Below are 14,363 nucleotides of genomic sequence, written 5' to 3'. Positions count from 1 at the left end.
GCGACAAGACCTTGATATAAGTCAATATTAATAATACTGATTATGTGACCATGGGTAAATCACCCACCCTCTCAGTATGCCTGTCAATGACCTAGGTTAGATTAGAACAGGGGGTTCCTCTGCTAAAAAATCCTTCTGTTGATGATATCTTAGGACCAAAAACATAATAATAGCTGACCGAGTTCTAGGATCTACAAGAGAACTTCAAAAAATGATTCTATTTGACATTCAAAATATCTCTATGAAGTATATGCTATTATTACCTCCATTTAGTTAGTGAGAATATTGAAATTTAGGAAACTGAAAAGCCTTGTCTTGAAAGATCCCCAACTCGTTGGTGCAAGAGGTGGGATTATAGACCCAGTTTTCTCAATCTGGGATTTTTCTCTTTATACCATGCAGAATATATATATATATATATATATATATATATATATATATATATATATATATATATATATAATTTTCTTTGTAAAGATAACAGTTTTAGTGAAATTAATTAGGCAATATCTGAGAAAAGTGAGCTATACCAGTATATAAATGTAATGTAATACTACTGTGCTGCAAGAAATGAGGGGAAAAGGGTGGAGCCAATGTGGTGGAGAGGATACACGTGTTTATTTGAGCTCTCCTTTACCCTCAAACTATTTTACGAAACTCAGCCTTGGAATTAGTGCTTCAGGATCAGAATCCATGAATATTGGGAGTACAGAATATTACCAACAAAAGAAAATCTCGAAATTTGCCAGAAAAGGTCTGTTTGCTTGTTTGCAGGGATGGAATGGGGCTAGACCAGGTGCAGATTCAGGCAGGCAGTGAGAGCATGGAGAACTGCTCATGCTGAACAGACTGGAGGAGAGTGGGGTGTGGTCTCAGCTAGTGAAAAAATCTATGGGGAGAACTTTACCGCAGCATGGGCTATTCTGCCCTGGCAGCAAGCCAGGAGATCAGCAGAGAAGCTATAAACACAGCAGGTAAAGACCATAACCCCCAAACATTAGAGTCTCTTGGGACCTGGCCACACTCACGCAGCACCAGGAGGCACTCAGCATGATCTCAGTGTGCTTATCCCAGCACAGATGCTGATCCTAGTGCAGCCTCTGCCTTCTGCTGTTGCTTCCCTGCCACTTCCTGTTGTCTGTAGAGGAAGCTTGGAAATACCTCACTACTCCATAAGCAGACCACAGTGTCTTTTTTTTTTTTTTAATGAGTAATAAGTTAAAGCATGCTCTAACTCTAGATAGCTTCTATACTGATAGAGAGCAGACTTCAAACCCTGAGGAAACTAAAAACAGTTTATCTCTAGATGAAACCCCAAAGGGGCATAAGATCTGATCCCCACAATATGAGGCTCTCATAGAAGAAATTAAAAAGGCTCTTAACAGAGAGCTAGAAGAAAAATGGGAAAAGGAAAGGAAAGCTTTGCAAGAGGGTTAGGATAAAGCATATAACTCATTATAAGATAGAGTGGAAAAAGAGAACAGCTCCCTGAAAAACAAAATTAGTGAACTGAAAAAAGAAAATAACTTCTTAACAAATAAAACTGGCAAAATGGAAAAAAATTCCACAGAACAAAACAACTCATTTAAAAACTCAATTGGACAAATAAAAAAAGAAATCTAAAAAGTAAATGAAGAAAATAATTCATTAAAGATCAGAATTGAACAAATAAAAATGAATGACTCCAGGAGACACCAAGAATCAGTCAAGCAAAACCAAAAAAAAAGAAAAAATTGAAAAAATGTTAAATATCTACTTGGAAAAACAAGTAGGAAAATAGATCTAGGAGAGACAATCTGAGGATTATTGGACTCCCTGAAAATCATGATTAAAAAAAAGCCTAGACACTATTTTTCAGGAAATTATCAAAGAGAACTGTCCAGATATCATAAAATCAGAAAGTAAAATAGCCATTGAAAGAATTCATTGATGACCTACTGAAAGAGATCCCAAATTAAAACTCCAAGAAATATTGTGGCTAAATTCCAGAACTATCAGACCATGGGAAAAATACTACAAGCAAACAGAACAAAACAATTCAAATACTGAGGAGCCACAATTAGGATTACTCAAGATCTAGCAGCATCCACATTAAAGGATGGAAGGGCCTGGAATCTGATATTCCAAAAGGCAAAAGAACTTGGAATGCAGCCAAGAATAAACTACCCAGACAAAGAGCATTTTCTTCCAGGGAAGAAGATGGACATTCAATGAAATAGGTGAATTCCATTTATTTCTGATGAAAAAACCAGAGCCAAACAAAAAATCTGACCTCCAAATATAAGACTCAAGAGAAGTATAAAAAGGTAAAAAGAACTCTTGAAAACTGTATTTCTGTTATGGGTTCACATAAAGAGTACATGTATAATATGGTTTAACTGTTATAATATAAAAAGGAACTAGAGGTGGAAAGCAAATTGTACCAGAAAAAGGGAAAAGTGGAGGTACTACATCTCACGAAGAGGCAAAGGAAACCTATTATATCTGAGGGAAAGAAGGGAGGGGAATGAACATAGTGTGAATCTTACTCTCATCAGAACTGGATGATTGAGAAAATATTAGACATATTTTGTTTACAAAGAAACTTCTCCCTCCTCATTGAAAAATGGGAGGGGAAAAACAAAAAGGGAAGGAGTAGACTAAATAGAAGGGAATACAGAAATAGTGAGGGAAACATTTAAGAAAAGGGGAGAGACTCTAAGGAGGAGTGAGGGCTTCTAAAGAGGGAGGAGTGTGTGAGGCAAGTGGGGGTCATAAGTTCAATACTGAGGAAGGGGGTAAATGGGAAAGGAAAGAGAAAAGCATAATCTGGGGATAACAAGATGGTAGAAAATACAGAATTAGTAGTTTTAACCATAAAAGTGAATGGAGTAAACTCCGCTGTAAAGCAGAGGTGGATAGCAGACTGGATTAAAAGGTAGAATCCTACAATATATTATTTAAAGGAAACACACCTGAAGCAGTGCAGTACATCCCAAGTAAAGGTAAAAGGCTGGAGCAGAATCTACTGTGCTTCAGGTGAAATAAAAACAACAGGGGTAGCCATCTTGATCTTAGATCAAACAAAAGCAAAAATTGATCTAATTAAAAGAGATAAGGAAGGGCACTATATCTTGCTAAAGTGTAGCATAGATGATGAAGCACTATCATATTGCTTATATAAACATGTATGCACCAAGTGGTGTAGCATCTAAATTCCTAAAGGAGAAGTTAAGAGAGCTGCAAGAAAAAATAGACAGGAAAGTTATAATAATGGGAGATCTCAACCATGCACTCTCAGAACTAGATAAATCAAACCACAAAATAAATAAGAAAGAAGTTAAAGAGGTAAATAGAACACTAGAAAAGTTAGGTGTGATAGAGAGATTAAATGGAGACAGAAAGGAGGACACTTTCTTCTCGGCAGTTGATGAAAACTATACAAAAACTGATCATATATTAGGACATAAAGACCTCAAATTCAAATGCAGAAAGGCAGAAATAGTAAATGCATCATTTTCAGATCATACTGCAATAAAAATTACACTCAATAAAAAGCCAGGGGAAAACAAACCAAAAAGTAATTGGAATCTCATCCTAAAGAAAGAATGGGTGAAACAGCAAATCATAGAAACAATAATTTTACCCAAGAGAATGATAACCATGAGATGACATACCAAATGTGTGGGATGCAGCCAAAGTGGTAATAAGGGGAAACTTTACAGCTCTAGAGGTTCACTTGCATAAAATTGAGAAAGAAAAAAATCGATGAATTAGGTCTGTAACTAAAAAAGCTAGTAAAAGAGCAAATTAAAAGCCCCTAATCAAACACTAAACTTGAAATTCTAAAAATAAAAGGAGAGATTAATAAAATTGAAAGTAAAAAAAAACTATTGAATTAATAAATAAAACTAAGAGTTGCTTCGATGAAAAAACCAACAAAATAGATAAACTTTTGACAAATTGGATTAGAAAAAGGAAAGAAGAAAATCAAATTGTTAGTCTTAAAAATGAAAAGGGACCCAAAGAGATACTAAAGAAGGGAAAGGGACCTGTATGTGCCAAAATGTTTGTGGCAGCCCTGTTTGTAGTGGCTAGAAACCTGAAAATAGATGGATACCCATCAATTGGAGAATGGTTGGGTAAATTGTGGTATATGAATGTCATGTAATATTATTGTTCTGTAAGAAATGACCAGCAGGATGAAGACAGAGAGGCTTGGAGAGACTTACATGAACTGATGCTAAGTGAAATGAATGGAACCAGGAGATCATTATATACTGCAACAAGGATACTGTATGAGGATATATTCTAATGGAAGTGGATTTCTTCGACAAAGAGATTTAACTCAGTTTCAATTGATCAATGATGGACAGAAGCAGCTACACCCAAAGAAAGAACACTGGGAAATGAATCTAAACCATTTGTATTTTTGTTTTTCTTCCCAGGTTATTCCTACCTTCTGTGTCTAGGATATACTGTGGCATATTTAACATGTATAGGACTGCTTGCCATCTGGGGAATGGGGTGGAGGGAGGGAGGGGAAAAATCGGAACAGAAGTAAGTGCAAGGGATAATGTTGTAAAAAAATTACCCTGGCATGGGTTCTGTCAATAAAAAGTTATTTAAAAACAAATAAATAAAAAATAAAAATAAAATGAAAAGGGAGAACTTTCCACTAATGAAGATGAAATTAGAACAATAATTAGGAGTTACTTTACCTAACTTTATGCCAATAAATTTGATAACTTAATGAAATGGATGAATACCTTCAAAAATGTAAGTTGCCCAGATTAACAGAGGAAGAAGTAAATTGGTTAAACAGTCTCATTTTAGAAAAATAAATAGAACAAGCTATTAATTAATTCCCTAAGAAAACTAGGTGGATTTACATGTGAATTCTATAACACATTTAAAGAACAATTTTTTAATTTAAAGAACAATTAACTCCAATGCTATAAAAACTTTTGAAAAAATAGGGAATGAAGGAGTCCTACCAAATTCCTTTTATGACAGAAACATAGTACTGATACCTAAACCAGGTACGTTGAAAACAGAGAAAGAAAATTATAGACCAATCTCCTAATGAACATTGATACAAAAATCTTCAATAAAATATAAGCAAAAAGATTAAAGAAAATCATCCCCAGGATAATACACCATGACCAAATAGGACTTATACAAGGAATGCAGGGCTAGTTCAATATTAGGAAAGCTATTAGCATAATGGACTGTATCAATAACCAAATTAACAAAAACCATATGATTATCTCAATAGATGCAGAAAAAGCATTTGATAAAATCCAATACCCCTTCCTATTAGAAATACTTGAGAGTATAGGAATAAATTAACTTTTCCTTAAAATAGTCAGTAGCATCTATTTAAAACCATCAGTAAGCATCATATGTAATAGAGATAAACTGGAACCATTCCCAATAAAATCAAGAGTGGAACAAGGTTACCCACTATCATTGTTACTATTCAATGTTGTATTAGAAATGCTAGCTTTGGCAATAAGAGATAAAAAGGAGATTAAAAGAATTAGAATAGGCAATGAAGAAACAAATTACCACTCTTTGCAGATGATATGATGGCATACTTAGAGAACCCCAGAGATTCTAGTAAAAAGCTATTAGAAATAATCTACAACTTTAGCAAAGTTGCAGCATACAAAATAAATCCATATAAATCATCAGCCTTTTTATACATCACAAACAAAATCCAACAGCTACAGATACAAAGAGAATTTCCTTTAAAATAACTATCGATAGCCTAAAATATTTGGGAATCTATCTGCCAAGGGAAAGTCAGGAGCTAAATGAGCAAAACTACAAAACACTTTCCACACAAATAAAGTCAGATCTCTACAATTGGAAAAATAAAGTGCTCTTGGAAAGGGCGGGCAAATATAATAAAAATGATTACCTAAACTAATCTATTTATTTAGTGCTATAACAATGAGACTCTCAAGAAACTATTTTAATGACCTAGAAAAAAATAACAAAATTCATCTGGAAGAACAAAAGGTCAAGAATTTCAAGGGAACCAATAAAAAAATCAAATGAAGGTGGCCTGGCTGTACCTGATCTAAAACTATATTATAGAGGAAGCAGTTACCAAAACCATTTGGTATTGGCTAAGAAATAGACTAGTTGATCAATGGAATAGGTTAGGCTCACAGGACAAAATAGTCAATAACTATAGCAAAATATTGTTTGACAAACCCAAAGACCCAAATTTTGAGGATAAAAATTCACTATTTGACAAAAACTTCTGGGAAAATTGGAAATTAGTATGGCAGAAACTAGGCATAGGCTTATACTTTACATCATACACCAAGATAACATCAAAATTGGTTCATGATTTAGGCATAAAGAATGAGATTATAAATAAATTAGAAGAACATTGGATAGTTTACCTCTCAGACTTGTGGAGGAGGAAGGAATTTGCGACCAAAGATCATTATTAATCATAAAATAGAAAATTTTGATTATATCAAGTTAAAAAGCTTTTGTAAAAACAAAACTAATGAAGACAAGATTAGAAGGGAGAACTGGAAAAACATTTTTACAGTTAAAGGTTCTGATAAAGGCCTCACTTCCAAATTATATACAGAACTGACTCTAATTTATAAGAAATCAAGCCATTCTCCAATTGATAAATGGTCAAAGGATATGAACAGACAATTCTCAGATGATGGAATTGAAACTATTTTTACTCATATGAAAAGGAGTTCCAAATCATTATGGATCAGAGAAATGCAAATTAAGACAACACTGAGATACACCTATACACCTATCAGATTGGCTAAGATGACAGAAAAACATAATGATGAATGTTGGAGGGGATGTGCGGAAACTGGGACAACTGTTTGTGCAGTTGTGAATGGATCCAACCATTCTGGAGAGCAATTTGGAACTATCCTCCAAAAGTTTTCAAAAAAGTGCATACCCTTTGATCCAGTAGTATGGGCTTATATCCCCAAGAGATGTTAAAGAAGGGAAAGGGACCTGTATGTGCAAAAATGATTGTGGCAGCCCTTTTTGTAGTGACAAGAAACTGGAAACTGAGTGGATGTCCATTAGTTGGAGAGTGGCTGAATAAATGGTGGTATATGAATGTTATGGAATATTATTGTTCTATATAACAAATGACCAGCAAGATGAATACAGAGAGGCTTGGAAAGACTTACATGAACTGATGCTAAGTGAAATGAGCAGAACCAGGAGATTATTATACACTTCAACAATACTATATGAGGGTCAATTCTGATGGAGGTATCCAGATCAGTTCCAATTGATTGGTAATGAACAGAACCAGCTACACCCAGTGAAATGAGTATGGAGCACACCATAGAATTTACACTCTTTCTATTATTATTTGCTTGCATTTTTGTTTTTTTCCCAAGTTATTTTTACCTTCTTTCTCAATCTGATTTTTCTTGTGCAGCAAGATAACTCTAAATATGTATACAAAGATTGTATTTAACATATACTTCAACATATTTAATATGTATGGGACTAATTACCATATAGGGGAGAGAGTGGAGCGATGGAGGGGAAAAGTTGGAACAGAAGTTTTTGCAAGGGTCAATATTGAAAAATTACCCATGCATATGTTTTGTCAATAAAAAACTATAATAAAAAAAGAAATGAGGGAAAAGATGATTTTAGAAAGAGATGGAAAATTCCTATGAACTGATACATAGTGAAGTGAGTAGAATCAGAAGAACAATTTATCCATTCACATCAGTATTATAAAAATTCTCTCTTTTTTTTTAAAGACTGAAGCACTCTTTCAATTAAATTCTTTACCATGATTCCAGAAGACTGATAAAGAAGAGCATTGCTAGCCCATTAAAGTGATGGATTAATGTGAAGAGTTCAGAAATGCATTTTGGGATCTGATCAATATGGAAATTTTTTTTGGTTTGACTGTGCTTATGTGAAAGAGGGGTTTTTAATCCCTTTCTCTTCCTTTCCTTCTCTCTCTCCCTCCCTTCTTCCTTTCCTTTTCTTCCTTTCTTCTTTCTATTCTTTTTCTTTTGTAGGCATGGGGACATGAGAGGGAAAAAGAAATAAATACTTAATAATTGAAAAAATAAAATTTAAAAAGAAACTAACTGGTAAAGTTGCAATGTGATTTAATGCAATTAATAATTTGGTCCACATAACGTCTGAGGCCACTTCCAATTTTGACATTCTGTGATTCAAGGCCCTTTGATGTGGGATAAATAGAACAAGGGTACTGAAAATACTGGGGGCACATGGAAATGTGCACAGGATCCAGAGAGTCCTATCAGCTCTGATAAAATCCTTTTGCCTTGTGACTAAGATGATTTTTAGGGAAAGAAGTTGATGGATGTCATAGGAGCAGAACTAAAACCTTTCAAAAGATTAAAAATCCTATAATGTTAAGACAGAGTATTTACCAGAGGGACTTCTTAGAAACTTATATAGTATATTTGTGCTTCACCAATACAATCTTTAGTGGAATTATTTCAAATCAGTGAAGAAAATTCTGAGTTTTGTGGTTTTCCAAGCTATTCTGAAAACCATTGTTCATGTGATGGTTTAGAGGTTCAGGAAAAATAAAATGGCAATAGTTTGTTTCTCTGTTTCCCTTCTTCAACTTCCATATTTACTAAGTATTAAAGAAGTTTTTTCTTTTTGTTTTTAATTAGTATTTTTCAGAAATGGTGGGAATTATATTTCTGAAAATATTTCCGAGCACTCCCCCCATTTTACAGATGGGTAAACTGAGGCCCAGAGAGGTGTGTGACTTTCCCAAGTTGGCAGAAGTGATTAAACAGTATATATGAAGCTAAGTGCTCTACCTCTAAACCCCATGAGGTTCCCACCTTAATCTTCCCTTCTACCTTCTCTCATCCCAGAACCCTAGCCCCCAGTTCTATGATCCTCCATTGTCCTAACTTGCAGGCTCTCTTACCATGCCTTCTAAGTCCAGCAGATCCTGCTCACTCTGGAGGAGCCTCAGAAGATCCTGAAGCAGACACTGCCGTAGCTTCTTGTCCAGCATGGTCAGTGGCCTTTGTTCTTTCTTCACCTCAGCTTGCATTTTCTCAAATTCTGTAAGTAATATCACTGCGGGGAGATCTAGAAAAAAACAGGATAGCTATGGTTGGGATCAAACCCCAACTCTCAAGCCCTTCATCCCTGGGTCCTGCCTGGGAAGCCTTTAGCCTCCCCCAACTGTTGGAGAGGGTTCCTGCTTTATAGTCTCTTCAACCCAGGGACACATCCATGTTTCCTGCTTTCAAAAATTTTACCCACTTTATAGGGACCCAGGGAGAAGTTTGAGACCTCACTCCATCACGATAAGGAAGGGTAGCTAGCTCGACAGATGCCTACTCCCAAACTCAGGCCTAGGGAAGTGAAATCATTTTCTCTTGATTCCTTTCTAGTAAAAGAAATCATGTTTGAAGAGTCAGCTAGTACTTCCCAAAGAGTGGACAATTTTTTAGCCTTTTTATCAGTGATTTAGATGAAGGCATAATTATTTCTTTAATAGTTTACTACATCTGTAGCCACATTCCACTGATTAACCATAATAATAGCACTTTGCAAATGCTTCAAAATATTATCTTATTACTCACAACAATCCTGGGAGGCAGGTGCTATTATCATCTCTATTGTACTGATGGGGAAACTGAGGCAGTCTGAAATTAGGTGACCTGCCCAGGATTTCCCAGCTTGTAAGTGCCTTAGCCCAGACTGAACTTAGATCTTCTGACTTCAGGTGCAGTTGATCCCATGTTTCCCATCTGTTTACCCCATGTGAATTTTCATGCCAGTAGGGAATCTGATAAGTGACTTATACTTCCTTACCCCATGCAACTGTTTCCCCTATCCTCCCAAACATCTCCCATTAGATCTACCTTATTAGGGTACAGTCCCCAAGCTGCTCATCTGGGGTTGCTCCCACAAAGGAGCCTGTCCTTTTTCAGTCCCATTTCTTTTGGATGAAGTCTTTTATAACATTTCTTATTTACGGTTTTTACTTAGACTAGCATCCCTTTGAATATACCTGCAGAAAGGCGTCATCACACACACACACTCACACACACACACACACACACACACATACAATCATACAGCAGCATGTTCCATTCGATGACAAACCTGGTGGGCCCCAGAGTGTCTTTGCAAAGAACGGTCCTTTGTCTGACTTCCATCTCCTCTCTCCTATCAAACAAAACCAGAGTAATCCCTCTTGCTTATAACAGATCTCCACATCCTTGTGCACCCTCCTCCTCTGTTTGTGTCCTGTCTCTGGCTGAGTTGTGAGGAGTTATGGAAGGCTGGGCAATCCTGAGCCCCTCTCCATGATTTCCCAGCTTCCCTCTCACAGAGCTAAGCCATACAATAGATGGAATCACAGGCCCAGAGTCAGGAATCCGTAGTTCAGTATGGCCTTGGGTATTTACTAGCTCTATGACGCTGAGCAAATTACTTAACCTTTGTTTGCTTTGGTTTCCTCATGTCAAATGAGAATAATAATAACACTCCAGGCCGGAATTGTTTGAGGTTCAAATGAGATAATTTAAAGTACTTACTTTGTATAATATGGGGCACATAGGAAGCATTAGGTAAATTGTTAGTTAATATTATATAAAGCCTTCCATAGCACTTTTCAGGGCAGCCTTTTTATTTTGTTAAAATAAAACTTGTATAGATTTATTTATTTTTCAGAGGCAGTTGGGGTTCAGTGACTTGCCCAGGGTCACACAGCCAGGAAGTGTTAAGTGTCTGAGGCCAAATTTAAACTCAGGTCCTCCTGACTTCAAGGCTGGTGCCCTACCCACTGCTCCACTAGCTGCCCCCAGGCCAGCCTTTTTGAGGGCAAATCCTGTCCTGGGTCACAGATATGAGAGTCTCATGGGGCCCAAATAATAAGAGCTGGCCTGTGCCTATGCATAGAGTAGCTGCCCAATCCAGTCTCGTGCAGACTCTACCGATTTCAGGAACTTTCAGCTTTGTGCTCTTGGACCCCCTGGGGAAGCCCCCTTGGCAATTTGGGGTTGTGCCTCATCTCCACTCTCAGAGGAAGAAACAGGGAAGCGAACAGGCATTTATAAAGCATTTACTGCATGCTGAGTCCTATACTAAGTATTTTACAAATATTATCTCACTTGACATGTAGTACCTGCAGGGCAAGAGAAACACTGCCCTGGACAGAGCTTGGAGCCCCAATGAGGCAAGTTCCCTAGAAGCTTGAGACTGGTTCCCCATGCCAGGGTCCCGCCCAGCTTCCTCCCCTTACCTACACACAGTCCCTAGGACCCCCGCCCTGGGACTATTGTGAGGAGGGCTATAAGCAGGATGGTCTCTGAGACCCTCCCTGGCTGCCATGGATCCTGCCTTAGAATATTTCAGATCACTTCTATCTCTGTGTTTCAGTTGGGAGAGATGGAGAAGGCGAAAATATGTTAAAAAAAAAAAAAAAGCCACAAACCTGATTCAAATCTTGACAAGTCTTTGTCTGAAAAGAGAAAATATCTGTTTCAGTCTTCAGAGACCACACTTCCCCGAATGCATTAGGAATCATAGTCCAGAACAGAAATATTGTCAGAGGAAGAAATAGGGAAGGGAAATGGTGTTTATAAAGCATTTACTGCATGCTGAGTCCTATACCAAGTATTTTGCAAATATTATCTCACTTGACATGTAGTACCTGCAGGGCAAGAGAAACTCTGCCCTTGACAGAGCTTGGAGCCTCAATGAGGCAAGTTCCCTAGAAGCTTGAGACTGGTTCCCCATGCCAGGGTCCCACCCGGCTTCCCCCTCCTGCCTACCCACAGTCCCTAGGACTCCCTCCCTGGGATTATTGTGACTATTGGGGCTATAAGCAGGGTGGTCTCTGAGACCCTCCCTGGCTGCCATGGATCCTGCCGCAGAATATTTCAGATCACTTCTATCTCTGTGTTTCAGTTGGGAGAGATGGAGAAGGTGAAAATATGTTAAAAAAAAAAAAAAGCCACAAACCTGGTTCCATGAGGAAACTAGAACTTTGCAAGTCTTCATTTGAAAAGAGAAAATATCTGTTTCAGTCTTCAGAGACCACACTTCCCCGAATGCATTAGGAATCATAGTCCAGAACAGAAATATTGTCAGAGGAAGAAACAGGGAAGGGAAATGGTGTTTATAAAGCATTTACTGCATGATGAGTCCTATACTAAGTATTTTGCTAATATTATCTCACTTGACATGTAGAACCTGCAGGGCAAGAGAAACTCTGCCCTTGACAGAGCTTGGAGCCTCAATGAGGCAAGTTCCCTAGAAGCTTGAGACTGGTTCCCCATGCCAGGGTCCCACCTGGCTTCCCCCTCCTACCTACCCACAGTCCCTAGGACTCCCTCCCTGGGATTATTGTGACTACTGGGGCTATAAGCAGGGTGGTCTCTGAGACCCTCCCTGGCTGCCATGGATCCTGCCTCAGAATATTTCAGATCACTTCTATCTCTGTGTTTCAGTTGGGAGAGATGGAGAAGGGGAAAATATGTTTAAAAAAAAAAAAGCCACAAACCTGAGTTACTGCAGAGTAACAAGTGTATGTCTGAAAAGAGAACATATCTGTTTCAGTTTTCAGAGACCACACTTCCCCAAATGCATTAGGAATCATAGCCCAGAACAGAAATGACCAACTTCACCATCCCTCGTGGGTCACTGACTCAGATTGTCTTCCCATCCTCGTGTGACTTACCTGTGGTCTAGCAGGTGATTGGTTGGGCCAGTGTCAGACACAGCAATAACAGCTGGCTTCTAGCTCACTAGGACTTCAAAGTTTGCAAAGTACTTGTCATAAACCATCTCTCTTATCATCAAAGGGCTCTAAGCAGTCTGGCCTAGAGATGCTATGATCCCCATTTTACCAATTGCCTAAAGCAGCCCTGCTCTTATCAGCTCCTAACGCTCCTTGGTCCACCTCAGCCATCAGTCCCTGGACTGTCCTCCCTCCTCCAGCTCTTTAGCGTTTCAGGGACTCCCTTGACTTGCATGACTGTGTCCCTCAGCTCGGTGGCCACCACACACAGCTAGTGTGTCTCCTGGCGGTGAGACACAAGATCTACCTATACCTGGAGAATGCAGCCCCTGCCCATCTCAGCCCTTAGGAGCCGGGAGGATTTGAGCCTTGGGAGATTTTGTACCAGACAAACCTCAAGTGAGATGAAATGTGTATGCTGTTGCTGACAACTTGTCTAGGCAGATGGAGGAACATCTCCATCAGAGAACAACCCAACAAGCAGGAAGGATTCGATATTCCTCCAAGACATTCATGTTTCTGTCCCCAGCAGTGGAGCAGTGACAGGGAACCAGGGAGCCCGGGAGCCCCCCATGACACAAGTTATTCAACACAAGTGGAGTACCTGTTACACCGGGAACTATGAGGAGCAAAGGAGATACCATACGCCCAGTGTTTCACAAACCTTAAAGTAACGTGTGTGTGTGTGTGTGTGTGTGTGTGTGTGTGTGTGTGTGTGTCCCTATTTTTGTTGAGTTGTGGTTCCCACTGTTTTGGATTTTTCATGACCCCATTGGGGCTTTTCTTGATGGAAACACTGAAGAGGTTTGCCATTTCCTTCTCTTGTTTATTTGACAGATAAGAAAACTGAGACAAAGAGGGTTGAGTGACTGGCCAGGGTCACTGCCAGTAAGTGCCTGAGGCCAGATTTGAGCTCAGATCCTCCTGACTCCAGTTCCAGCACTCTATCCACTGCACAACCTAGTGGCCCTTATACATGTTTACACATACATATTATATACACACATGTAAACACATCTATACACAGATAGAGGTTTCCCAAAAGGTGTTAAAGCTTTAAAATGCACTAAGACTTTTGGGGGCAGCTCTCTTTACCTTGCTTGCCTCAGTTTCCTCATCCGTATAAATGAGATGGAGGAGGTGGCGAACCACTCCAGGAGGTTTGCCAAGAAAACCCCAAGTGGGGCATGAAGACTGGACACGACTAAAATGATTGAATGACAACCAAAAGGCTCCTGGGATATATTTTAGTGATTTTATCGGTATAATGAATGGCCAAAGAATAAACTCCTTCTATCAGTGCAGATCTACAGCTGCTTAGCAAGTCATGGTCACAGAGCTTTGCCTGGGGCACTGTGAAATTAAGTGTTTTGTCCAGGAACAAACAGAGGCTAGACTTGAACCCATTTCTTCAGGATTTGGAGGCCCGCTCTCCAGCTACTTTATTTCCTTGCTAGATCTTATCTCCTATATTCTACCTCTTCCATCTTACAGAGTGAAAGTATACTTAGTTTTCCCTACAGCTCACCTACATAGAAGCCTAGGCTGAATCAAAGCTGGAGAGGGTAGTTTCTCAATTCTAGGAAATTAAGGGTCTCCT

At 38.6% G+C, this 14,363-nt stretch overlaps 2 protein-coding genes across 2 annotated transcripts in view; one reads left to right on the top strand and one right to left on the bottom strand.

The window, feature by feature from the left end:
• MROH6 (maestro heat like repeat family member 6) overlaps nt 1-8,892 on the top strand; it is a 76,667-nt gene extending 67,775 nt beyond the window's left edge. The window contains exon 14 of the mRNA XM_051971194.1: nt 8,874-8,892. Coding sequence (XP_051827154.1) covers nt 8,874-8,881 — 8 coding nt within the window. The 3' untranslated portion in view covers nt 8,882-8,892. The remainder of the gene's footprint in view (nt 1-8,873) is intronic.
• LOC127544535 (gasdermin-D-like) overlaps nt 1-14,363 on the bottom strand; it is a 46,154-nt gene that overhangs the window by 9,087 nt on the left and 22,704 nt on the right. Inside the window, exons 7-11 of the mRNA XM_051971214.1 lie at nt 12,527-12,556; nt 11,986-12,018; nt 11,456-11,482; nt 10,123-10,185; nt 8,930-9,096 (exon numbers count right to left, since the gene is read on the bottom strand). Coding sequence (XP_051827174.1) covers nt 8,930-9,096; nt 10,123-10,185; nt 11,456-11,482; nt 11,986-12,018; nt 12,527-12,556 — 320 coding nt within the window. The remainder of the gene's footprint in view (nt 1-8,929; nt 9,097-10,122; nt 10,186-11,455; nt 11,483-11,985; nt 12,019-12,526; nt 12,557-14,363) is intronic.

The sequence above is a fragment of the Antechinus flavipes genome, chromosome 1 (genome assembly GCF_016432865.1).
Source record: "Antechinus flavipes isolate AdamAnt ecotype Samford, QLD, Australia chromosome 1, AdamAnt_v2, whole genome shotgun sequence".
NCBI classification, from domain to species: Eukaryota; Metazoa; Chordata; class Mammalia; order Dasyuromorphia; family Dasyuridae; genus Antechinus; species Antechinus flavipes.
This window is presented reverse-complemented; position numbering and strand designations above follow the sequence as displayed.